The sequence below is a fragment of the Seriola lalandi genome, unplaced genomic scaffold, assembly GCF_002814215.2.
Source record: "Seriola lalandi dorsalis isolate HSWRI2012SDOR001 ecotype SW California unplaced genomic scaffold, Sedor1 jcf7180002054504, whole genome shotgun sequence".
NCBI classification, from domain to species: Eukaryota; Metazoa; Chordata; class Actinopteri; order Carangiformes; family Carangidae; genus Seriola; species Seriola lalandi.
This window is the reverse complement of record NW_019525057.1, coordinates 1651368-1678037: the sequence shown is the minus strand read 5'-3', so window position 1 is coordinate 1678037 and position 26670 is coordinate 1651368. Positions and strand designations below refer to the sequence as shown.

The window sequence follows — 26670 nt, the reverse complement described above, 5'->3', positions numbered from 1 at the left end:
GAACCTTCCTGATCGGCCTGTGTCACTTTTGCTGCTTGTTATCTTCTTACTCATCCTGTCTTGACCATAGGCGGTCCAGCCACACACTAGGTTTTGAACTAGTCTTGTTTTTCTACATAAGTGGTTCCCAGCCTTTTTTTTTACTTGTTACTACTTGTTATAATTTGCATGTTTAATGTGTGAGCCGTCCAAAGAATGAGGGAATTTACCTTTAGAATCTCTGATTTTAATTAATTAGATGTAAAATTATATTTTTGCACAAGTTAAGTCTAGAATCACTGTTTTGAATTATTGTTGAAAAGATGTTTTTCTAGAGTTCCTTGTTAAGTCTTTCAGTAAATCATCCAGTTGTTCCTAATCCATGACATTATAAACCATCTGCAATGACCTGTTTTCATTCTACTTGTCAGTCTTTTTCAGTCATTGTGCACGAGAAAATCTGTAAATGGTGTGTTGTAGTACCTACCTAGTTCTTTGCATGAGTGGTCTCGGTTGTAATGTTCAGGTTTTTATTTAATTATTTTGGTAACTTCGGGTTGTAGTACTGCTGCTGTAATTGATGTGCTGTAGTGCTGTTTGAAGCTGGAGAGAGAATTTTGGGAGAGCATTTGAGTAAAATCTGATGTGTTCTGAGGGGTGGTGGTGGTCCAGTTGTGTTACAGTGTATATTCAGTTATATTTATGTGTAATATAATTATTTCTACAGCTGAGACTGAACGTAAAGGCACAGATCACCTGGACTTGGCTGGTGTTCCTTCACGGAAATCCCACGATGGAACTGCTCTGCCGTCGTCACCAGAAACCAAGAAGAAGTCCAAAGGCTTTAAGAGATTCTTTGGCAGGTAAAGCATAGTGTCAGCTGTGTTTACAGTGATCTAAGAGGATTATCTTTGGTCATTTATACTGTGATATTTACTCCTGCAGGCTAAAGAGGAGTCACTCTACCTCCTTCAACATCGATGATGCAGCTGAGATGGAGTTCAGGAGGGGCGGAGTCAGAGCCACAGCTGGCCCTCGACTCGGCTGGTCACGTGAATCTAAACCCAAGTAGGTGTCAAATATTGACATGTTCAAGGATTTTTTTGTTGCTATCAAGATTAACAAACCTAATTTACATATAAGTGTCAATGTACAGAATAAAATACAGCTACAGATACTGTATATACATTACTTGCTGGTTCTCATCAGGTACAGTTGTCTTTACACTTCAGGGGTGTTACTTGTTCTCTCTCTGTCCCTGTTCAGTGCTGTTGATGTTCCTTTCTCGCGGTGGAGTAAGGATGAAGTCTGTGGATGGCTGCATGAGCAAGGCCTCGGGTTATGCGCTGCCCAGGGACAGAGCTGGATCAAATCAGGACAAACACTACTGCAGGCGTCACAGCATGATCTGGAGAAGGTAGGGCAGCAGTACAGCAATACAGAATGTATATACTTTTTTTTGTCCAAAATCTCTGCCAGGCATTTAACAGAAACTCAGAATGAGATTTATTATATGGCAAAGTTAAACTTAAAAAAATTCACTTTTAAACTTCCAAAGCATTTGTTTCAGTTTCATGAATAGTGAACGTGATGTTACTTGATGATGGGACAAGGACAAAAGAAAGAAATGAGATGCAGCATTTCTCTCAGATGCCTCGGCTCCACTGTTGCCGCCTGTAGGAGTTTCCTGTGAATGATGTTCTGTTGCTCTGTTCAGGAGTTGGGAATGAAGCAGCCCCTCTACAGGAAGAAGCTGCAGCTGGCCTTGCAGGCTCTTGGGTCAGAAGAGGACGACCTGAGGGGCAAACTGGATCACAACTGGGTGACCAGTGAGTGTGACAACAGCAAACAACTATAAACCAAAGAACCCGTACTGTCACCCACAACCTTTAATTTAAACAAACTGGTGTTTCTTTATTCCAGGATGGCTGGATGACATCGGCCTCCCGCAGTACAAGAGTCACTTTGATGAGGCTCGTGTTGATGGACGCATGCTGCACTACATGACAGTGGTGAGCTGCTTTTTCTTTTTTAAAACCCCGTCACGTTGCACTGGAGCCTGTTGAACTCATGTGACATTAAAGTGAGAAGAAACTTTTATATTCAGATTCTTTTATATTCTGACTGAACTTTCCCTCAGAATAAATCATTCAACAGGTGACACGACTGTGTGATACCTCTTTGTTGTTGTTTGATCCTGTGGCTGTTTCCCAGGAGGACTTGCTGTCTCTGAAGGTGGGCAGTGTTCTCCATCACCTCAGCATCAAGAGAGCCATTCAGGTCCTCCGCCTCAATTCCTACGAGCCCAGCTGTCTCAGGCGACGACCCTCTGATGAGGTATCACACAGGAAGCCACAGCCTGTATCTCCTTTTCCTTTTAGTTTAAATAACGTACTTCTAAAAGCTGGGTTTTTTTACTCCCTCGTCTCTGTCCAGAACAACATCACACCGGCAGAGATCTCCCAATGGACCAACCACAGAGTGATGGAGTGGCTCCGATCTGTGGATTTAGCTGAATACGCCCCAAATCTGAGAGGCAGCGGTGTTCATGGAGGACTGATGGTGAGTGAGCAGGGACAAAGGATCAGGATTAGATGAAAGTTTTGGTAAATTAGATGAAGTGTATCCATCTCATTGGGGAAGTGGACTAATGTGGGAACAGCAGAGAATAGATCATACTTAATCCTGAAATTTAATGTCAAACAATAGGGACAATCTATCTGCTATCAATTACTTATATTTGGTTTATTTCTTGACAATTTTCTAATATTTATAAAAATAAACACCGCAGATTAAGTCCTGGACTTATGTCCATCAGTGTCCCTGGTGTTTACACAATCCACCGACAGTTTATCAAGCCAGAGACAGGCATTTAATATCCGACATTAAGGTATGAGAAAATAATAATCAAACAACTAGAAAACTAAATTAAATGAATAAAGAGTAGATTGTGACGGTTTAAGATATAAGTATTAAGTTAAATTATGAAACTATGTTGAGATCCACTTTCTATTAGAGAACATGTATCTTATATATAATATTTATATCTCCCTGAGCTTTTAGGAGAGGTCTTTGTAGATCATATGCTTTTTTAATATTATCGAGCAGCCATTGTTTAGTCTTTGCCTTAAAGCCTGAAGGATTTAACTCCATGGCAGCAGCTTACAGAGAGAGATACTTACTTGTGTTATCCTCTTTCAGTCCTTTACTGGAGGCAGTCTCACTTTATGATTTAAGAACAACAGTAGTCTGTTTTTGCATTAAAAAAATTTCCTGCTGTGATTCTACATTCAAATTTTTTTCCCCTCAGTTCTGTTTCTGTCTTTGACCTCTCCCCATGACGCTTGCTCAAATATCTATCTGCTCTGAAGGTGCTGGAGCCGCGCTTCAACGTGGAAGCGCTCGCCCTTCTGCTCAACATCCCTCCCAACAAAACCCTGCTGAGACGCCACCTGGCCACACATTTCCACCTGCTCATCGGCTCGGAGGCGCAGCGGCTCAAGCAGGACTGTCTGGAAAACCCAGACTACACCGTCCTCACCGCCACGGCCAAGGTCAAGGTACCTGCCCGTCCACTGCCACACAAACAAATCCCTCTCTGTCACCGTGGTGACACCAGCTTCAGTTTCACTTATTATTGCAGAAAAAAAACAACAACAGATTAACAGGCTTTTATTTTCCACATTAACTGAATGAATGAATTGTAGGACGCAGGACACTAAAGCTAAACAGTGAGTGTAATGTTTGGGAATATCAGATCGATATCGGTCAACTGTATATCCAGAAAGTTCAGCCAACAAAAACAGATGATACTAAAATAAGTCTGAAACTAACACCTCTGGCTTTAGGAATTTAGTAGACTAAATAGGACAGAGTGGGTCAGGCTGCATATTTCTGTCTGAACGAGATCCAGGCCTGACGCAGTTAATGTAAGCTGAAACACTGAGTTTGTGTTACCATGGTCACAGTTTGTCTGTTTATCCTGAATACACGTGTGGGCTCCTTCTCAAAAGGCATTGTTTTATAGACTATAGGTAGACACACATTATACAATGTCACACACACAGTAGGCTACAGCAGCACTCCTGCTCTGAACACTAACAGAACCTGTTTTTAGCTGTTGCTAACCATAAATCATAAGATAAAAATAGTATTGTTAACTCGGCCAGCTGGTGGCTTAAAAGTCAAATGTTTGCTGCCTCTTGTTTGGCCAACGTGACTGAACAGGCCCCGAGTTCTCACCCTCTAATACAGGAGGCAAAGAAAAGCTGGAAATGTTTAAGTTTCTGTCGATCAATTAACACAAAGCACTGAGTATCAGTAAACTTGTCAATCATGTTCAAAAACTCACACCCACCTGCTGACTGTCTGTTTCTCTCTTCCAGCCCAGACGCCTGTCATTCGGTGGTTTTGGCACTCTGAGAAAGAAACGTCAGGATGATGGTGAGGAGTACGTCTGCCCCTTGAACGTGGAAATGCCCAAAAACAGTAGCTTCCAGAGAGGGGCCCGAATCTACGAGGGTAACCTTGACCACCTGGAACAGGTACAAAGACAGATGCAGACACTTCTTCTTCTGTTTAGCTTCTTTACTGGATTTCTTAATAAAATTCGATGAATACTTTTCTTTGGCTTGTGATTAAAGCGGTTTGAATTAATTTCTGTACTTTGTGTTTGAGTTTCCTTCGATGATCTGATCCTCAGTTTGTGTTTTTTGGCAGATGGAAGACTCTGAGGGGACTGTCAGGCAGATTGGAGCTTTTTCTGAGGGAATCAACAATCTGACAGTGAGAAACTGACCAAATATGAACTTGGTGTACAAACCCGAGTTAATCTTTTGAGCTTCCTTCATTCCCTCTGCTCGTGTGTGTGTGTGTTTCAGAGCATGCTGAAGGACGATGAGTTTTTCCAGGAGATCTCAGTCTGCCCGCCCGACATCGACGCAGCACAGAGACACGACACTCCCCACATATGATCAAGATGCTGAGCTCCTTAAGCTAAGTTGTGTGGAAAAAGATCAAACTGTGCCAACACCGTCCTCAAATTCATCCCACCCACCTCTTTAGTAGAACATGTGAGACCTCTGCTTATACAGTGTTTTCATCTTTCAGAAGTACAGCCATATCCTCCAGGACCATATATATTTATTGAAGCTGTCAAATGTAATGCATGAACTGAAAATGCAAGATGTTATTGCATTAATGTACCTCCTCCTTCAATTACTTTATTATTCAAGCACTGTGTTTTCAGTAATCAGTGTTTGTTTCTTTCCCCTTATTTTAAGGACCCACCCTCAGCTGTTATTCCTCTTGACTGTAGCTCTTGAGTTTTCTTGTCCACAGCAGCAGTCAGATTAAGTTTTATTTGTGGTACGTAAAGTTGCTTTATGTCATCTTTATTTCTAATTGTATCTGGCTGCAAAGATGGTTTTGGTTTGTTCAGGTGTCTGAGATTTGTCTCCACTCCAATACTCAGCGGTGCTCAAAGCTTTAAACTAAAAAATTACATTTGACATTTTTTTTTCCAGCAGCGTCTTTCCAGAAAGTGTCAGGTTACCCTCCATTAACCTGCAGAACCTTCTGTGAACTACTTTCTATTGAAGAAATAGTTCTTATGACACTTGCTCTGTTAATCATCTGGGACTGTCCACTGTTACTGGGCAGAAACCGACATTTTTAAAAGCTGTAAGCACCAGACATGATTTTGCTCACCTAAATATTATTAGTGTTAACACAAATCTCAGACGCACACTGATGCCTAAACACTAAAACGGTTAGAGGCCAGATACTGTTAGAGGAAGTGAGAAATGTTTGGGAAATATGCTGATTTGCTTTTTCACCAAGGATTAGGTAAGAAGACTAAAACCTAATTTCTGTTCCCAGCCAGGAGGTGCTGACCAGTTAGCCTAGCTCTGTCCTACCAGCAGCTCTAAAGCTCATTAATGTTGTATTTCACTTGTTTAATCTGAACACTTTTCACCACAAAACAGTCTCAGCATGTAACTGTTTGTTTTTGTGCAGATTAAACATGTCAGTGAGCTTTAGGTGCCTGTTTAACTTTTGGATAGATCCAGGCTAACTGTGTCCAGTCCTTATGCTAAGCTAAGTTTAGCATCTCCTGTAGCTTCATATTTAAATGGACAGATAGAAATGAGATCAATCTAATTTCCCAGTAAGAAAACAAAGACGCACGTTTCCCAAAATGCTGAACTATAACTTTGAGAAAAAGCATGAATTAAAGTAACCATGGAAACCAAAGTCATTGTTTCTACAAAGAATTAGCCAAACCTATTCTCTTGCATACCAAATTATGATTTTATTCTACATTGTGTTTTTAAATTTTTTGTAATAAAAAAGAAAATGCATTTTTCTTTGTCTTTACTCTCAATAGCATTTCACTTAGATGGTCAAGTGAGATGCTAAAACAGTTATTATCAAACACTTGCAAATGAGGGTGATACTTAGCTTTGATGGTCTGATTAGTGTAGCATCATAAAACAACATAATAAAAAAGCTGCGCATCAATAATTCAGTAGCAATTGACTTTTATGTTGCATATTCAAACACAAGTAGCCACTGATGCCGGACTTGAAGCAAAGACGTCGTCTCAGTAACCACATCACGTTCAACAATCATGTTCTAGCAAAATATAGACATCATCTGGGGACAACAGGTACACGGCAGAAATAACTCTGTAACACATTCTCAACAGCTGTAATGGAATAACTAATGATTTTGTATAAATTAAGCAAGTGCTAACAAATTCTGATAGTGTGCATAAAAAAAAAAAACTTGCAGGTGTTAAGGCACTCAGAAAAAAGCCAGTAAACCTCAACTCTTCTGATATTGAAACTGAGGCCACAGCAGGACAGTGGGTTTGTTTTGCAACACATCTGGAATCACATGTTCATTTTCCCACAACATCAAACTGTCTAATTCTCCTTTTCCCATCTGAATGATCCCACTCCAAATTCATCTCTAACCCTAAACAAGTCTTCTTCCCTTCCATCTCACTTACTACTGACATGATTTGGTCCTCGCTGTGATTCTGTTGCATGATGAATATCATGGCATAAAAACAGTAAACATAGTGCAATACCCACTGTCACTATATGAGTGCTTTAATGCTTTGGGGTACAGATAATAATTAACCGCCCTTCGTTCCCAAACCTCGATTCCTCGGCGTGGACGGACGTCTAGAAGGTGAACCTGCGGCTCTCGGAGTGGCCGACTTTGTCCAGGTTGGGGTTGCAAGCGAACTGGATCATCGGCGGCGGTCCACACATGACGATGAAGGTGTCGTCACCGGGAGGAGGCAGGTGGTCTCTCACCATGTCCTCACTGATGAAGCCTTGGCTGTACTCCCAGTCTGAAACAGAGGAGGCCGGAGTTTTTAAAAACCACTCAACATAAGAAGGTTCATGTTCGTTAGGATCCTATTAACTTTCAGTAGTGATGGCAAAACGACACTTTCCAATTAAATCACCAATACATTCACTACTCATTCAACAGTGTACACCAGTGACACCTACTGGTGAGGACCCATTACATTTACTTGAGTATTTTCATTTTGTGTCACCTCACAACATTTCAGAGAGAAATATTGTATTTTCAGATTTTTATATGGAAAACTTATGAAAAGCTTATAAAATATGATGCAGTGCTTTACTGTTGAACTACAAAGGTAAAGTGATATTTCAGTATTTAAATAAAGGATCAGAATATTTCTTCCATCAACTGCAGTATAGCTGCAACTAATGATTATTGTCATTAACAATTTATCTGCAGATTATTTTCATGATTAATTGTTTGGGCTCCAAGCGCTTCATCACAATTTCACAAATCCGAAAGGTGACGTCCTCACATCTTGTTGTGTCCAACCAACAGCCCAAAACCCAAAGATAATAAATTTACAGTCGCATCAAACAAAGAAAGGAAAAACCTTCTGAGAGGCTGGAAATGACCTACATGAGAAATCGACTTTCAAAATAGTTTCTTCTTTTTGACGATGGACAAATCCAAACACTGCTGCTGCTTTAACAAGCAGTCCTTTGATGTCTGATGTTATGACCTTTGTTTTCACACACACAAATAAAATCTTTCTTTATGTTTGAGACCGATGAAAAAATTATACATTTTGATATAATAATTAAATAATAAAACAATTATGAATTTAATTTGTGTGATTTGAGCTTCCTAAACCAAAACCCAGCGTGCACCACAGACGCCTCAGAGCTTCAGTATCAGACAAAATATCACCAGCTACTTCCTCTGCGCTTCACGTTCTTCTCAGAAACGGCATCAAACAGAATGTGACAGGAATACACAGCTGAGCTGAAACGATTCACAGATTAACTGACCCACAATCTGATTAGGGAGAAACTGGTTAATCATATGTCACGTTTAAGAGGTTTTGAACTTTCACCCTGACAAGATAAGCACTTTGAAGACATCACTTTAGATTTATTTAATCCTATTTCCTGAAATTTACAGATGGTTTATTAATAAAGGAAATAATCATCTTATTAATTATTGATGAAAAATCGTTAGTTGCAGCCCAAGATATAATTTATAAACTACTTCCTGCTGATTAATACTGTAACTTCCAATACTGCCTAGGGCCTTTATTTTCCTCCATGGCAGAGGGAAGCAAAGAGGGAACCAGACCTTCATCTGGAACAGGTTTATATTATAGTCCTTTATTTCTAATGTACCCTGTTCTCCTGTTAAATACAAACTTCTATTTATCTAGTATAATGTCTATTTGCACAGCATTAAACTATCATGACTCCTCTTTTCACATTAAAAGTCTGGCAGCCTTTCTTTCATAGGTAGGCTCTTAATGTGAAAAAACATCTGTCAGTATTGAGTCAATGACAGTAGCTTAACATTTATGGGAGTAAAGCAAAGAAACTTTTACTTTGATTTGATTAAGTATCCATGAAAACATTATTTCTTATTTCTCTGTTTGATATTTTATGTATTAGGCATTTATTATTTATGTTATTAATATTTAACTGTTGGATGCCTGTAATTGAGTTTACTTCACTGGTCCTAAATTGTTGTATTGTATTCTGACCTATCACATTTATTACTTCTGTTTGAAACCGAGTCTCATAGAAGGAAGTCATACAATAAAAAAATAAAATGAATGTTGGGTATAACATAATGAAATTAGTGCTGCGGAAATGTTCATAACACTGAATTTACCATGTGAGCTGTTGTCTGCAGTATAATACTGCAGTGAGAGGAACCAGAGTGTTGGCAGCACCAATATTCAGGCTGTTCTCAGATTTCATGACACCTGTTGTTGGAGTTACCTTCAGGTGCCCTGTCGAGGGTGAACCACAGCTTGAACCGGTCTGGGTGGTTGACTTGAATCTCCTCCAGCTCCGGCCGCAGCAGGATGTCTTTCTCAGTCTGAGAGACACAGAGACAGAGAGGTGTTAGCTTTTTAACCAATACAAACCACCACCATGAGGTGACCCTGGCCAGTGAAACTCACCTGGTTGGCAAACAGCAGGTGACACACTGTCTTGTCCTGTGGATCCTTCATCACTGCTGTGATGAGCTGCAGCATGGGAGTGATCCCTGCAGGAAAACAGAAGAAAACAGAAGGAGGGTCAAGGTTTTGTCGAGTTATCTTCAGACACAAAATTACTGTCATTTGTCAATCATATAATATATGGCCAAAAATATGTGGCTGTGCTTTTGGTCTGGACTCCAATTAAAGAAAAACCTTTACGCCCCTGAAAATTTTCTCTATCATCTATTAAATATTCACGTACAAAACGAGCCACATCAAATTTACAAATGTCTTTACTTGTAATTCACTCAGACTTTAACAGTGAGAAACTCAGGACGGTGTGGGTGTGGGCTCATCAGATATGACAGAGTGAGCAAACAACCCAAAAGCAACAACCCCTCCCTGTTCAACAATCACATGTGGATGTAGTGTTCAGGTTTCCACAGGCTTGACTATGTAGTGTATTTCTAACCACAGCGACTGGTGCATTCATGTACTAGTGTAAAAATCAAGAAAAAAGATTTCTGCTTCAGATTTCGTGCCACTTCGTGAGAAAAATGAACTTTAAATGGAACAGCGTAAACAAACACGGATTCTTCTGGAGGTTCCTGTTCTGAACAGTTTCAACTCTGTTGTGTGTGAAAATCTCAGATCAACTGTTTTAGAAACATTCAAACCTGCCCGTCTGCCACCATCACCAACATGTTACTGAGATTAATTTTTAAACCCATTCTGATGCTTTGTGTGAACATTAACTGAAGCTCCTGACCTGCAGGAGTTTATGTATTACACTGCTGCCACATGATTGGCTGATTGGATTGAATAAGCAGGCGCACAGGTGTTTCTAATAAAGCTTAGTGCTCTTCCTCCAGTAGCATTAGGCTCCACTTTTTTTTTTTTTTTAATTGATTAAGAAAGGTTCAGTAACATCAGGCCGACGCTCTGCCAGCATTTCCCAGCAGAGGTGGGATTGTTAATATCGCAAATCATTTTATTTATCTTAATTGGTAGTGAACTAGAACTGCAATGATTAGTTGATTAATCCATTTGTTGAATCAAAATACCATTTTATTAGCATATAGTTATATATTTATATTTAGGTTTTGGACTTCTGGTCAACTTGATGACATATCTGACATTTGTGGACCAAATGAATAATCACCTAAGTGAGAAAATAACTGCCAGATTGATCGTTAATGAAGATAATCATTAACAGCCCTAAAATGAATACAGAAAAAACAGAGCAGAGTTCTGTTTTTAGACACAGTCCTGCGGGTGTGATGAGTGGAGGAGTGCAGTGTGCCGTTATCTACAAACCACACTGATCATGAGATGAGACATGTTGAGGAAAAAGTGCTTTATCAGTATGAATGAAAATGGAGGTTTGACTTACCCGTCCCTCCAGCAATCATGCCCACATGTTTGGCCGTCTTGGTCACAGCTGGAGACTTTTTATCCGGCTGAACGGCAAAAACTCCTGCGGAGGGAAATTCACAGCATCAAACATCTGAAGCTCAATTTGTATCATCAGGAAACCCAACTATGGTTCATCTCTTATATTAGGGCATCTTGCTATGGTGCCCACCTTTGCCCTTGTAAACGAGAAGGCCGCTGGGTCCTCTGAAGTCAATAGTGTCGTTGATCTTGAGGCTCTCCATGTACTGACTCATCTTCCCTCCCTCAGGGAATTTGGGATGAACATCTTTGAAGTAAATCTATCAACAAGGAGAAATTAGTTTAGAAAAGTAAATTGGCAGTTTTATATGCAAGAGAAACAACTTTCCTTCAGGCTTCACCTTCACCACCAAGTCCACGAAGCCTTTGTCGTCATCACTGGACACCGGCGTGTACGGACGGACGACCAGTTTACCGTCGATCTTTGCAGACAAATAGATGTGCTGCCCTGGGAACAAAAACACAGATGATTTCAGCAGCTTCACATCACATATGCTTGATTACTATTATTGTAATGCTACTTAAATTTATGTTAAAACCAATGTAATGTATCAAAGTGTTGCTCAAAACAGAATTCAATCCACAGACGATGAAGCTACAACTCCTCTGATAATCAATAAATCGTTTCCGTCTCTGGTTCCAGCTTCTCCAAAAAGGAGGATTTGTTTCCTTTGGTCTATTATGATATTAAACTGAATATTGGCTGCAACTAACATCTTGATTAATCTTTTAGTGTAGTAAAATTCAAAAAGTAAGCTCCTCACAATTTCTAAGAACCCAAGACACATTCAAGATGCTTGTTCTGACCAACCGACAGTCAAAAACCTGAAGATGTTCAGTATATTTACATTTACTCATTTGGCAGATGCTTCTATCCAAAGCAACAAAGTTACTATATAAGACAAGGAAAAGCAGCAAATACTTTAATTTGACAGACAGGCTGGAAATGTTTGGTATATCTTCTTGAAAAATGACAAACAAGTTAGTTGATTGTCAAAATATATGTTGATTCATTTTCTTTCGATTGACTAAACAGTTGATCATTGCAGCTCTAAACCAAACAGAAGGAGCTCTCTGCAGTATACACACCTTACATTTATTTGTGCAACACCATACTTTAATTCCCTTATATAATATATTATGTGTTTTTGTTCTCATACATGCAGGTGTCACTGTATTTTGAGTTAAAGTTTCCTGAATGTGTTACATACTGATAACGTGTGAGTGCACATACTAACCGATTGGGAGACCGAGGATGTGTTCAGCAGAAGGCAGAGCAAAGCGGAACCTTCTTGTATCATGGCTGACGATCTGAACAAGCAACAAACACACAGCAGTTTCTAATCAAGGAAAGCTGCATTGAAGACGCATGCAAAAAACCAACAATAACAGTGGTGCGTGAACGCATCTGCTGCGTTTGTAAACAAAGTAACAGGCGATTATGTGCAGCAGTGTAGTTTTTTTTTTATCTTTGCAAACCCCCAGAGTTTGTAACGTGATATGCAGACGGGTTACCTGTTTGTCTAACAGCCGCAGTGCATACTTAATGTTGGGGTCCTCTAGGGTGATGGCAGCTCTCCTCTTTGAGAAGAAAAGTCTGAAGATGAGGTTGATGATGCTGTCAAAGCCGCCCCGGATCAGCTGTGATAAAGGTCAGAAGCAGGAGCGTGACTCAGACCACCGTGCTAGCATTAGCTACCAACTGTTTGAGACCTCTGCGGGGCGTTGTCTAACTAAAGTCATTTCTGTTTAATCCACAACAGGAGAAATGAGTCATGGCAATTCCTGTGGGCAGGGCGGGCCAAGCTCCCACCAGAACTTGGGTCAGGAAAACTAAACGTTAGCTAATGGTAGCCTGAGCTTACGCAGAGGAATTTGTTAAAATAAATGAAGTCTGGCTACTTTGCATTGAAGTATACTTACACCAATGATGTAGGACAGCATTTTCAGTCCGCTTAGACAACTGCAAGGTTGGTTGTCTCTGCAGGGAGCAGTACCAGGCGAGTTTACTGCACCTAACTGAGACGACAGTACGTCCTGTCTTGTAATACAGCCTAGCTAGATCAAACAATACTTCCGGTCACCGTTTTTAAAAGTAAAAGCATTGATTTGGAAAACCTTTTTTTTTTTTTTTTTTTTTAAATAACACCCAGCAACTCGGTTATGAAATGAATACATGCAACCATTAACATGTTACTTTTATTATACATTTATTATTGCTTTTATAAAACGGTCTTTATTTTTTTTTGTACATACTTCCGGTACGATAACGGCTACTTTTTGCTAACTTCAAGAAGTTGCTCAAACGCCACTTCCTGTCTGGATTATCAGAATAAAAGCTCCCAATAAATACAAGTGTGAGAATAAAAGTCTACTATTAACCGCTGGCTTAGAGAAAAGTGCATGCGGAGTTTGATGAGACTACACATTAGGGATAGTTGCCTTGGTCATATTTTAGCTGAAATGGAGCCTAACGCAGTCATGCAGCTTCTGATTATTTTAATGGATACCACAGAAACAACAGTAATGGGTTTTAGTCTTCTCTGGAAGTCATTAAAAAAATCAAACCAGGCAAGTCAGGCTCAAATACAATTTCTGATTATATATGGAGTGATTAGTTCCTCTACTTCCATATTTATTTGTCATGCTCCATATTGTGTATAATAGTTGCAGCCAATATGTATCTCTTCTATGCATCTGTGCATTTGTGTATTTTTTGTTGTGGATGTGGTACTTCAGTTTCCCTGCAAGGTGTCAATAAAGTTTATCTTATCATGACATGTTCCTTCTAAGCTTTGAATGTCAGTCGTATGTTTTAAATAACTTCTCACTCTCCATAAATGGCAAATTATATCTTTTGTTGCACTTAATCCACAGAAAATGATTCGATCTTTAAATATTTAAGTGCTTTTTGATGCAGCAAAATACCTTTGACACCACCAGTGTTTACTGTCAAACTTTACTGCCGGACACTTAAAAAAGGGTTTAAACTCACATTCATTCTATTTTAAATTCTAGTGAAGACCCGAAAGAAAGATATTTCCATTTGATTGAATGGTGCAGCCTTAAAACACATGGAGTTTTGGGTTTGAATTTTTCACTTAGTGTCAATGTTGCATGGCTTCAATGAGAAGCTGAAACAACCTGAAAAAGTATGTATGTGATACTGCCAGACACTGTGTAGTAAGCTGATATGTAAGCTATACTGTGAAGGGGAAACGAAAGCAATATGAACGTGATAAGCGGTTGTTTCAGTTTATAGTTAAGCTTCCAAATCTAAATGTGTGACATCTGGCTGTGAAATACCACAAAAAAAAATTCAAAGCACAGTCTTAACTGATAAGATTTTTGAGCCTCAACACCCAAATGAGATTCACTTAATAGCAGCAGCAGCCTAAAATCTATAAATCTGCCTCCCTGGAGTGATCTCATCATCAAATTCCCTCTCAGCCGATCTTCACATCGATGCAACATCATACATTTGGTTGAGGACAAACTCTTGTCGCTGTTTTCTGGCTCTAGTAGACATCAGTGAATATTCACTAATAGAAATTGATTTTTGCTCAGGGCAAAATCGCTGCGCTCATACCTTGTGGCATGCTCCTTTACGTCCTCTAGATGGCAGTAGTGACCTTTCTAACAGGTTGCTGTGGATGATTCAAAGCCAGTTCAAAGTCTTAAGAAGCAAACATCATCAATGAAACTAGAATTTGTCATGCAAGCAAAGCAAGCAGGCACCTTTCTTTTAGACAACAGGGGAGTTTGTGCAGGAGCAGTGACTCATTCCTCTTCTGCCAATCAATACTAACACTGCAGCAACAGTAATCGAGGTTGTTTTCTTATTAAAGGAACCATTAGAGGCAGTGTCAGCGTCTTTTTCTACTTCGATAAATGCTTGGATGAGACTTGGTGCACCTGAAATGAAAATATGACATGATAAGCTTCTGTATCAACAGGAAATAAAACATTTTTATTGATCATTTGTGTATATGAAGTTATATAACAACAGTCAGAAAACTCCACAGAGTGAATCACTACACAAAGTGAAACAAAACTGTAAAACACCTCGTCAAAAATGAAGGTATACACAGCAAATATAACTGTCAGCAGGCTCGCCGTCACTGCGAGCGATATGGCAGGAAAAAACACCCCAAACAGTTCTACAAGATTACAGAGAAAATTTCCACACACAAAATACTCAAGCAGGCAGTTGATATACACAAAGGCAACTAGGATCTTTCTACAGCATCAGATTCTAATACTTTACACAGCTTTGTTTTTGAAAGGTCAGTGTGGCTTTTCGTCGGTGTCACTTGAGAGAATCGTGAGTTCCTTGTCACACAGAGAGCTTGATATTTTTCTTTTACAAAGAGAAGAATTTGGGGATTTGATTATGCGTGCATACTTTGGTAGGAAATCGTAATAAGAGGAGCATTGCATTGCAGTGCAGGTAATGGCTTTTTGCTTTGTGGGGTCCCCCCCCCCACACACACACACCCCTCGCAATCCAATGGGTTTCTGCAATGCTGCCCATTACTGAATTCCCTGATGCGTTTATACACGTGTCCTGTCACGAATTCTGTTTGATATTTTCTTTCAGCTTTGATCGGGTAATTCCGTTAGTACAACCGTTTTTTGCATTAGTATTCATGTTGAATTGCTCAGGCCATATTTTTTGCAGAGCCTTTTATCTTGTACCTTAATCCATTTTTACATTTAGATCTGAAGCTGTACTGGAATTCATGAGTCTACGTATGTAAAAACATGTCAAATAAAGGGATCCCTCTGGCGAAGAGGGATTGGGAATGCTGCTGTATTAAAGTATAGTCAATGGTTTTTGGAATGCTATCGGAGAGAGGGAGGTTTATGAATTAAATTCATAATAGTTGAAAAAATATAACAAAATGACAATTTTTTTTTACAACAAAAAGTGCAAAGTACATCTAATCTCACGTTTAAAGAAATCTACACTAACACAGTCTATACTGTACATTCAGAGTTTTCATCTCAAATATAAAAGGGGTTTTGAATCAACAGGGCAGATAACAAATAATTGAAAAAAACTCCATGAGGAAAAATGAAATAAAGATGAGAAATAGTATATGGATGATAGATAGATAGAATGATATTTACGGCTGAATAATCATATTCATGTCACTTTATATTTATTCTAGATATACATTTTTGACATGATTATGTAAATATATACATGGCATTTTAAGGGGATATTTAAATGCAGAATCTCGTTTGGTATTTAACTAATACTCCCTGAAACTTCTGATGCTGGAACTGTGTGCAAGAAGAGAAAAACAAACCTGCGAAAAGGGAGGGAACCCTAAACAGAGGTCAGCAGGTGTCAAGCTCCAACCTATAAGCTGAATCTACGTGTGCTGTGTCCTAACCATCTCACTGGAAAGGAGGAAACATCTCTCTGGACTGGAATCATCCACCTAGGGTTAGAATCTTTTTTTTCGGGCTACGCCACCCACGTTAACACTATGGGATGAACATACAAGTATTGCACAGTGCTCAACAAAATGCTGTGTGAGGCGACCCGCTTGCACTCGGATAAAACGTCTTTTTGTTTTGTTTCGCTTTTTTTGGCCGTGTGCAGTCGGGCGACGCCATGCGCTCTCGCTCTCTCTTTCTTTCTCTGCGTGTAGAAGGGAAAATGGCATTAAACGCTACGACATCACTACAGAACAAACTGGTTTCGCTACCTACTGATAAGTCTACATCTCTAAGCACACACGGCAGTCACAGTGATACACAAAGCAGTCCTCAGAGACTCCTATGGAATGACAAGTAGCTTTTTCATAATAGTGCTATCAACTACACAATAACATTGAAAACATTTAGAAAGTCCTCCTGAAGCTAGCATCGAATATATGCAAGAGGTTCCTCCAAGATAAGAGACTTCATGGTTTTCATGGATTAAAACTCATTCCTTTCCTAATTGGACCCGTAGTAAAGGACATGATGGACTAATAGCCTACACAGACCATTAACTTTTACGGTTATTTCGCATTCTCCTGGTGTAGTCCTGTGCCAACATGAAAACGAAACAGATGCCACTGCTGTTGGCTGAAACTTGATTTGTCATCATTGCTTTCTTCATTTTTAATTAAGCCGATCAAGCAGGAGGATTTCTGGCTCCCCCTGCAGGTGTCCTGAAATAAAGCAAGCCAACAATCGTCCAGAAATGGTTAATAAAGAAGTCAACAAGCTAGTTCAAAGACATCCAGTGCAAAACAGCAGCCACATAAAAAGTTAAAACTGGCAGTAAAACATGGCTAGCTCTATTGTCACTGTGAGAAGGCAACGCAAAGCAAAGACTGCGATTCAGGGCACCATTGCAGCCAAAGACATTGTTCCCAATAAACCAAAGCTACAACCACTAGCAAGTGGGAGTGTGCATGAAGAGAGGATATCTACATGAGTCACCTCCCTGAAAATGGCAGTGTTTAGAAACTCGCTTCACCTCCGTCAATGTTACATTGACCCAAAGTTACTCTTGATTTTCTTCCTCTCCTCTGATTGAAGGCAAGGGGATAGTATCAGAAGAGCTTCCCCTGGTGTCAGTAGATCTCCCCCCGTCCCAGCCTTTAGTAAAGATTGTAAAAAAAATCATGCAGTTTACGAAAAATAGTCAAGACGTTGAATTGCTCTAAAAAATAGTCCTCTTAAAACCAGGAGTCGCGACTCTTTTTTTAAACTCCATCTCGAAGATCGGACCCCGGCCTAAATGCGATATACTTCCAACAACGACAAGGCTGTTTAAAGTAAGCAGTTAACAAAATATTGTTAAACGAGCTTAAGGACACAATGGCTACAGCTTGGTGCTTTTTCACATGGGGTTTGTTGCTGAAGGGTTAAGAAATGAGTGGGTTTTTTTTTGTTTTGTTTTGTTGTTTTTTTTGGAGGCAACATTTTCCACTGTCGGAAAAGAAAACAAGCCCGAAGAAGTGAAACGATGGCCTTTAAAACGAGGACCTATTTCACTTAGAGGATACTGCTAAATGTGGAGAAATGAAATGCTAACTGGATTGTATTGACTATTGTTTCTGGTGTGCATCAAGCTAAAACATATAGGTCCTCTGATTGAGAAATAAGTACAAAAAGTCGTAAGAAATCATGTGCTTGTATAATTTCCAGCAGCATAATTTTTCCCACAGAACCATATCAGTTAATGGCCTTGTATTTTAGAGTTTTGTGTGTATATATTCATCTGTTTGTCTTGTCTGTGATGATCCTTTGCTGAACTTAAAGCCAGACATCGTCCTTTACAATGTGAATATATTTCCACTAGCATCTTGCACGTTGGAATTTGTTTGTTTTTTCTGGAATGCAATAAGGTAATAAGGTAGAATTTTTAAATCCTGGGATATATAATATTGGCTTTCCTCTATATCTGCATTTACATAATTTAAAATAGAACATCTTATTAAAAACATCAAGATATACACAGATTAGGAAACGGGTAACAACATACAAACACATAAACTAGAAATCATTTTTGTCTGCATACTTATATATACAACTGTGGTACAATAAATTCTTTCAGTCATGCGCTATCTATACAGATCATATTGCTTAAAAGAAGGGGGCATTTGGTCGGGGCAGTTTAGGGTTTGAAGATGGAAAACAAAACTGCTGAATTAGAATGGAACAAAAAAAAGAAAAAAAAAAGAGAGAAAGCGAAAAAGTGAGAACCTGATAGAAAAGAAAAAGCAGAGGACAGGATGTCGCAGGGAGATTCAACAATAAAGACTGTGTGTGAAATTAGGAGCAGTAAAGCTGGGTGAGGCGGGTTAAAGAGGGGGTTACATGGATGGACCCATATATCACTGAGGTATTTACACATACTGGCTAAAGAGTACTACAAGGCAGGTGCTGAAAGGGCCCTGCCTATTTCTTGGTGGAGAGTTGAGCGTCCACCTCCTCCTCAGGCTTCAGCACGTGCCACTGAGCGATGGGTCTCCTGGGGTTGGCCAGCATGTCGGACCAGTGGCGCAGCTCCGTCCCCGAGCTGTTGAGGCCCACAAAGACCTTGCCGATGGCATCGTTCTTGCCGATCTTGTCATAGTCCAGAACAGTTATAACAATTTGCACTTTCTGCAGAGAGGGAAGAGAGGGAGAAGCGGGGAGTCATAAAAATAAACAGAGGTGTCGTCAGCATATTGACAGTTATTTTTCATCTCCTAAAAGCCAAGTTTGCTTCAATTAAAAGAGTTGATAGTCATTGTCATAAATATATATTTTTGTCTTATGTTTGTTTTTCTGTTGTTGTATAGTTATTCAAAAGTTCTGTTTAGAAAAGTGCGACTGAGAATCTTTCAAAGAAAGAGCCACTAGATGTGGAGTGGGTGAACTACACTGAAACAACATATTGCAGTGTGGGAAATATTTTGTTTGTTTATAAAGCTATTTGAAAGTGTTCCTGATTATTGCTTTAACAACAGTAATGCAGACATAGAGTTGCTACTTCAGACATCAATGTTGATTAACAGTAACTGACACTCAAGACCAGGCCCCAATTATATTCAGAGCCAAACACAGCAGCAATGTTTGATTACTCAGAGGTCCGTGACTCAGCCTCAGCATGTGTTCATTCAAAGGGACACTGCAAAGAGAAGTGACCTGGGCATCAATCTCTGGCAGAGAATATGAATTAGTGCACAAAGAGCTCTGATTAAGTTTCGATCCACTGGCACACTGAGACGGAGCCACCGCTGCGCTCATGCAGGTGCACAGAACCACTGTTCAAAAAGACCATGCCTAATCCGCCATGTAATGAAATACTGAATAAGGTTCCCAGATGGCCAGTTGGGGTTAGTTGATTTTTAAAGGGACAGTTCACCTTCAAATTACTCATTAAACCCAGACTGTTTCATGGGGAATTATCAGGCTCATTCATTAATTATCCCTGACCAGTCAGTATTGCCCTGGCTCTAACTGGTTTACCAATAATCATCATTATTGAAAAGGGTTAATTCAATATTTAGAAAAATGCATTCTTCCTGTCTGTCCAAGAGTAATACGAGAAGCTTTGTAAACTTCAGTGCCACGTCTTTTGCTGTAGCAAGGGATAACAAAACAAAATCTGGCAACCTCATTGTTACCTATTGGTACGTAAAACCACAAATCATAATTCATTATAAACCCTTTGGATTAAACTTACAATGTTTAACTAATAACAATGTTTGAATTGCGAGCCAGGCTAGCTGTTTCCCCCTGGCTCCAGTCTTAATGCTAAGCTACGCTAGCTCTGTACTTAAAGACAGGCATGAAAGTTGTGTCAATCTTCCCATCTCACACTCAGAAAGAAAGTAAAGACACATATTTCCCAAAAATATTGAACTATTCCTTTAAAATACACCATTTATTTTTCTATTTTCAAACCAAAATAGGAAAAAACATAAATATCTTTTTATTTAAATAAGGTTAAATAAAGACTTTAACTTACCTTACTTCACCTTGCAGTTAAATCCTTAATTTGTGTCTTTATGTACTTCCTCACATACTGTATTTTTATTTAATGTATTTTAAGCATTATATAAAAACTGTGAATTGCCTTTTTTTGTACAAAATGTGCTATTTAAATTAACTCTTATCACCTAGATTGTTGTATATATTTCAAGCTTCATCTATGAGCGACTCAAAAACCTGGAAGTTTATTCCCATTATGGGGAAAAAGTGACTATGTAAGAGACTATAGATGAAAACAAATGAATCTAAATGGTGTCACTGGGTGCTTCACAGCTAATTGCATCTGTGCTGAGGAGACTTTGAAACAACCTCAGTCAATAACAAACCCTGTTAGTGTTACGAGATAGACCAATTAAAAGAAAACACTCTTTGTAATTCCCACACAATCTCTGAGACAATTAAAATCTTTAAATTAATTACACAAATAGTCCCAAGGTCAATGTTAACTCAAATCATCTGATCAAAGTGTTTTATCTGTAGCTCTCTATAAGCAGTCTGTATAATGTGTTGTAAATGTTAACAGGATGGGAAAAAGAAATGTTCCTGAGAAATCGATGAACAAATTAAACTGTCCTTGTTTCCTCTAAAACAGCAAACAAAGCTTAAATTGTGGGAGTAAGTCTAAAGAACTGTCAATGAAGTTGAGGGTGTTTAAACAGTCCATTATTATTTACTACAACCTCTTTAAGTAGTCGTTTATGTTTGACTGGTTCTTCACAGTCAAATTAAGTCTTTTAAATGTGCTTTTAACTTTCATAATATTCTCATTCTCTTTCAGAGGAGTGTTCAATACACCCAATCAATAACAAGTTTATGATTCAATCAGTGGCACTAATAATTATTTAATGATCAACCTGGCTCTAGGTGATAAGACAAGAAATGCAAATTTAGCCAACCTACTGGTATCAGCAACACTAAATAAGGGCTTGATTTGGACGAGGTTGATTGGTATCAACACAGTTTAAATTGAATCTGAGGCTCGTGGACCCAAACCCGTGATTTGTGAGCTGTGACAGGCTTAATCAATTTGACTCAATTACTGTCTTGCCTGAAGAGATAATGTTTTTCCATTGCTATTCTTCTCTGGCACAGTTTATGCATTCTTTATCCATTGTTTCATAATGATCTGGAGAAAGATTTTTTTGTCTTGAAACTTAGCGAAAGCATCAACAAAAGCACCACATACCGTAGTTGTTGGTGTATGCACTTTGCTAAATTCACCTAAGTCATAATGTCCATGGTAATCATTGTAAGACATGCTACAAATAGCACTGATATACATGCTACAGGCGATAACAAAGTGCAGAGAATCACATCCACACAGCAATTGGCTTGTCAAATTGCAAAACCGAGGCTGATTTAAACTGAAGTGCCTTTGATTATGCTGTTATGATGAAAAGCCTATAAACTGATTATTTGGTAAATGAGCTCCCACTTATCAGTTGCTTATATGAAACCAAATCTTCACTGGTCTTTATAGTACAATTTGTCCCCGCGGAGTAGCACAATACCTTTTGGTAATTGGATAAATTATTTCTGTAAATTGATGAAAATGTACCTGGATTTGTTCAAACGGGACTTCAAAGCTAAAAGATTCATTGTAGTAAGGGTTGAGGGTGTTCTTCTTGATTGTCGTCTTCTTCTTCTTCAGCCTCTTGCCGTTTTGCATCAGGTGGATCTTCACATATGGATCTGCAGACAAAAATTATGTATAATTTGACACATATTTTCACTTTTTGTTGTTGTGTTTTTGATTTTCTTCTACTTGTCTGTCCTTTAATTAATTATAGGAGTAAAAAAAACTATTTGTAAGTTTTCTCTGTCACTGAACGAGGTTTCTTGTCGGGAGCGGGTGGTGGTGATTATCATCTTGACAAGAGCTTCAGTCATCTTTGAGTTTACAAGACAAGAGGTTATAATACGCCCTCTGAGCAGCGCTACGTCTTCGGGGCAGATTGGAGGCTGCAGTGGATTGCTATTGAAAAGGGCCGCGATGGGCTGAGGGTAGCTGGTTAGCATGCTAACTTCAGTAGAAGAAAAGACGTGATAGCGCCAAGAGTTAACATTGGTGATGCTTTCCACTGTTGGACACATCTCTGGGTGAGTAAAGGAATGAAGTTTGATGCTGGACTTGCAACGTTTCTTCTAGACTGATAAGCAAACAGTTGTTAATACTAACGCTGGCTATGTAGCAATAGCAAACCTTACAAATAGCTATTAGTGCATTAATTATTTTTTTTTACCACAACTGACCCATTATTGTATTATTAAGTTGATATGGTGAACATGTTAGCAATCAGTTACACATTTGCACATCCAGCACACAAAGAGAAACATTTTTATTCAAGTGGAGTCGAGTGGCTGCTAAATGCTCCACTATGTAAATCAGCTAGTTACTAACTTTGTGTCGTGAAACCAAAACAATGAGCTGAAAGAAGCTAAAACGCTCTGTAGTGCTGAGGGGAACTGCAGTCAGGTGATGATTATCTGTGAGTTTGCCACCCCTCTTTACAAACATCTTCCCTGTAAATATAAAAATATTGATTACAGCACCTTTAAACCAACATGTGATGGATTAATTGCTCCAAAACAAGCAATGACCAATGGTTGTAAAACATGGCCATGAAAGTCCTGTCTCCTTCCATTACTCTGTTCACCTTCGCCATTCAAGAGCCTAATTTTCATCTGTCCCAATGCCATCTCAAGTAGCACCCAAGTGGTCTGCTTTGTCCACCCTCATCCACTCTGTGGCAATCAGGTTGAGTGTGTGTCTGAAAACAGCAAACCACCCATTGCTTTCATTTATGACGTGAGGCTGCTTCTGTTGATTTGTTTACGTCCTCCAAACTGTCATCAAAACTAAATTGGATGAGAGGCGAGTTAGCTTCTTTGTTTGGGCTCTGAGGGAAAACTGACGAGCGGAGAGTGGAAGTAATCGCCTCGTCAAGCTGTGAAATAAATACAGCGGTTTTTGGCTTTAATTGAGCCATTAAAGGGACAAGGTGAGATGGTTCATTTTCACATTCAAAGAGATCCTAATGAAAAGTACAGGCAGCTGAAGCATGTAATAACTCCCACTGTAATTCTGAGTGGAAAACCAAAAGGATCCAAAAGATGAGTGATGACGCAATAATTACTGCGGTTCAAAGAACATGTCCTCGTCTTCTTCATTCCCTTTATTCTCACTAAATACGATTTATTGCTGCAGGTGGTGCTTATTAATTTAGAAAGTCAGAAAATATATGTTTCACATGTTTATTCTTGAGATGGCCTGGACCAAGTTCTCCCGTCTCCACAAAGATCTTTTAAAGCTCAGCTAGTGACCACTGGGTTCTTGGCCACCTCCTTAACCAACCCCCTTCTTGCCTTGGTACTCAGTTCGGCCAGACATCCAACTATAGGACAAGTCCTGGTGGTTCTGACCTTTCACATTTCACAATAATAGAGGTCACTGTGCTCCTGGGAACCCTCAAAGCTTTAGAAATGGTTTTGTGCCCTTGTGGAGGTCTATTATTGTGGAAGTCTGGTTCCCTGGACTTCAATTCTTGGTGTTTGTCCTGACATGCAGTGTGATTTCTGGGACCTCATATACACAGGTGTGTGCCTTCCCAAACTATGTCAAATCATTTCATTTTGCCACAGATGGGCTCAAATCAAGTTCTAGACACATCTCAAGGATAAACTAGAAGGGCACTCAGGGAGTGCAGACCTCTGCCAAGTCCAATGTCAAACAACATACACCAGACTTCAGAGGAAAAAAAAGAACATTTAATTCATAGTAAATGATCCAGATCTGCCCCAAAATTTAACGGGTTCTTCACTGACCCACGTAATCCTGCAGCCAAACAGACAGACACAGGTGAAAACATAACTTCCTTGCTGTTGGTAAGTAAAGCAAAGAGGATGCACCTGACCACAACTTGGAGTGAGACAGCAACTCTTCAAAAAATCTAAATCAGACATCTCTCATTATAAGTGAATGAATATAAATAAAGTACATAAATTTGCAGTGTGACCAGATTGTTGAAATTCCTGGTTCCACATTGGAAGAACACATCATGCTTAATGATGTCAGACCTCAGCCCACAGTCATGAACAATATACAAGCTATAGGAGAAAAAAAATAATGAGAAAAACTGTATGTCATTTATCATATAAGACAACACGCTGCTTTAGAAAGACAAAAACAAATAACCAGAATAATCTCAGAGATGCTAATAAGGTAGTCCGGCGCCGGAGGCTAACGATGCCCCGTCTAAATACTGAACCTCAGAGTTGTGCACTGGAACAAATGAGGAGGAAGACTTTGAATCAGGTCTTATAATTAGCTGTTGAAATGCCGCTTGCCCTGATAATCTGGATTTATCCCTGGATCCCATATGAACAAAGTCTTTATTATGCTTCATGTTTTTTTTTTTAATATGTGTGGGGCTGCTCTGAAGAAGAATCTCAGTTTTTAGTTGGAACATTTCAAGCAATAGCAAACACTGAACAAGCTTAGCTCCCCTTAATCTTTCATCCAATTTAGGGGGATAAGGACCTGATCGCAGACTGGCAGACTCATCCAGGGCAGCTGACATGAATATAGAGAGAAAACCACACAAACAGAGTAAAAGAGGGAAAAAGCAGCAGCATAAATAGATGAAGGAGACATGAGTGAAAAGGTAGCAGGCTCCTAATGGAGTGGGTGCCCATTATTACTCTCCCGCTGAGAAGAGGTGGAGAACAGGGATGATGAAAACAGTGAATTGGGATTGTGTGTGTGTATGTGTGTGGGTGGGTTGTCACTTTATGCAGGAAATGAGTACAAACAATTGTACCTAAATAAGAAACTTCTCAAGCCGTATGGAGTGTATTTTGTCAAACAGCAGAATCAGACTTTTATATACTGTTTTCATCCATCAAGTCAGTGTCTCTAGTTCAAAGTTTGACACCGTGAAGCTTTAACTTTGGGAGTCTTCAACTTCAACTCTTACGATTCTCGGCGTTATTCTTCAGGATTTCTGTTATATTTCTCCACTGAACTCCCATAAATCACTTGTCACATTGTCACTGCTGGATGATCCGTATGAGTGAAGTTTCAGCAGGTTCTCTTTGTCTGATCAGCCACGGGTGGCTGTCGCCGCTCATAGAAACTCCTCACTTCTTTTTCTACTTATTTCAAACTAATCTTGCGTAGGCAGACCTCTGTCTGGTCGACTTCACAGAGGTCTAAAGTCAAGCACCAAAGCTGAGAAATAGCAAACGGCAAAGAGGGTCTGGGAAAGAGATCTTTGAGATTTGTGCTTAAAGAATTAGATTTAAAAAAAAAAGACTAATTTAAAGAACTGTCAAAGTTGGACTAGTCTTGATTTGAAATTTGGCATTTGAAACACAATCAAAGAACAACTGACATGAAGAAGTATAAAAAAAACAGGCAGTGAGACCTAATATTGTAAGTATTATAAGAAAACATGTCAAATCAGGCTTATTTTTTTCTCTAACATAACTAATAACAACACAACACTATTTCAGGTAATGTTGGTTGGGGTTATAGGAGTGTAAACTTCCCCAAATCCAATAAGGAGGAAGATGGAGGTGAACTCTGTTCGCACCTATAAACCCCACAAACTAATGCAGTTAGATAACAATATGCTAACTCTTTGCCGCTAACTCTTTAGCTCATTAGCCAGGTGAGAACAGATCAATCAATACATTCCTTACAGATTTGCTGAAATGATTGTAGTTTGGGAAAGACTAAAAAGAAAAGACACCACCCTCCAAACTTTAAGGCCTGTTGTGCTCATAGTTACTGCAAAACTATGATTGGACAATCACTGTATGAAATCTATCATTGCACACAGATGTATTTTTAGAACTATTGCCACAACAGTGATGCAACATGTACAGCACAGGCCATGCATCCTCTTATAGTTGTGACTGTGCCTGAATTAACACAATAAAACAGCTGAATGGGAATATGAGAGACAAACCCTTCTCAGGTGAAAAAAAAAAAAGAAAAGAAGAAGGAAACACACCTGTGGCGCCACATCACTGCTATCCAGACGCTCTTATCTTTCTGGCCAGCAGATGAGAGTTTGGCATTATTGAGTTTTGGGAGGCTCGTCGTACCTCATATCCGGCCCATTCTGCCGTCTCATCTCAGACGGATGTAATCTCTCCCATTTTATGGATGAACGGCGGCGCTGCTGATGCCAGAGCGCTTCCTCACATATGTGCACAGC

General features: G+C 39.4%; 3 protein-coding genes across 6 annotated transcripts in view; 1 reads left to right on the top strand and 2 right to left on the bottom strand.

Moving 5' to 3' along the window:
- The first annotated feature begins 652 nt into the window (after positions 1–652).
- LOC111660022 (liprin-beta-1-like) lies at positions 653–6341 on the top strand. The gene is made up of 11 exons (XM_023413132.2): positions 653–842; positions 925–1047; positions 1246–1396; positions 1697–1808; positions 1903–1991; positions 2194–2316; positions 2416–2541; positions 3351–3539; positions 4365–4523; positions 4699–4764; positions 4860–6341. The coding sequence occupies exons 1-11, from the start codon at positions 682–684 to the stop codon at positions 4950–4952; spliced, it is 1392 nt and encodes a 463-aa protein (XP_023268900.1). The 5' UTR covers positions 653–681; the 3' UTR covers positions 4953–6341.
- A 163-nt stretch (positions 6342–6504) lies between these two features.
- On the bottom strand, positions 6505–13025 carry cyb5r3 (cytochrome b5 reductase 3). Its single transcript, XM_023413133.2, has 9 exons — positions 12881–13025; positions 12473–12598; positions 12196–12268; positions 11299–11405; positions 11088–11217; positions 10896–10979; positions 9482–9567; positions 9297–9396; positions 6505–7345 (listed from the first exon to the last, which is right to left on the bottom strand). Exons 1-9 carry the CDS (start codon positions 12899–12901, stop codon positions 7173–7175), a joined length of 900 nt encoding a protein of 299 aa, XP_023268901.1. The 5' UTR covers positions 12902–13025; the 3' UTR covers positions 6505–7172.
- Positions 13026–14899: 1874 nt separating this feature from the next.
- syt1a (synaptotagmin Ia) overlaps positions 14900–26670 on the bottom strand; it is a 157860-nt gene continuing 146089 nt past the window's right edge. For all 4 annotated transcript variants that reach the window (XM_023413141.2, XM_023413144.2, XM_023413142.2 and 1 more), the window contains 2 exons: positions 22005–22138; positions 14900–19072 (listed from right to left, as the gene is read on the bottom strand). In XM_023413141.2, coding sequence (XP_023268909.1) covers positions 18866–19072; positions 22005–22138 — 341 coding nt within the window. In that variant the 3' untranslated portion in view covers positions 14900–18865. The remainder of the gene's footprint in view (positions 19073–22004; positions 22139–26670) is intronic.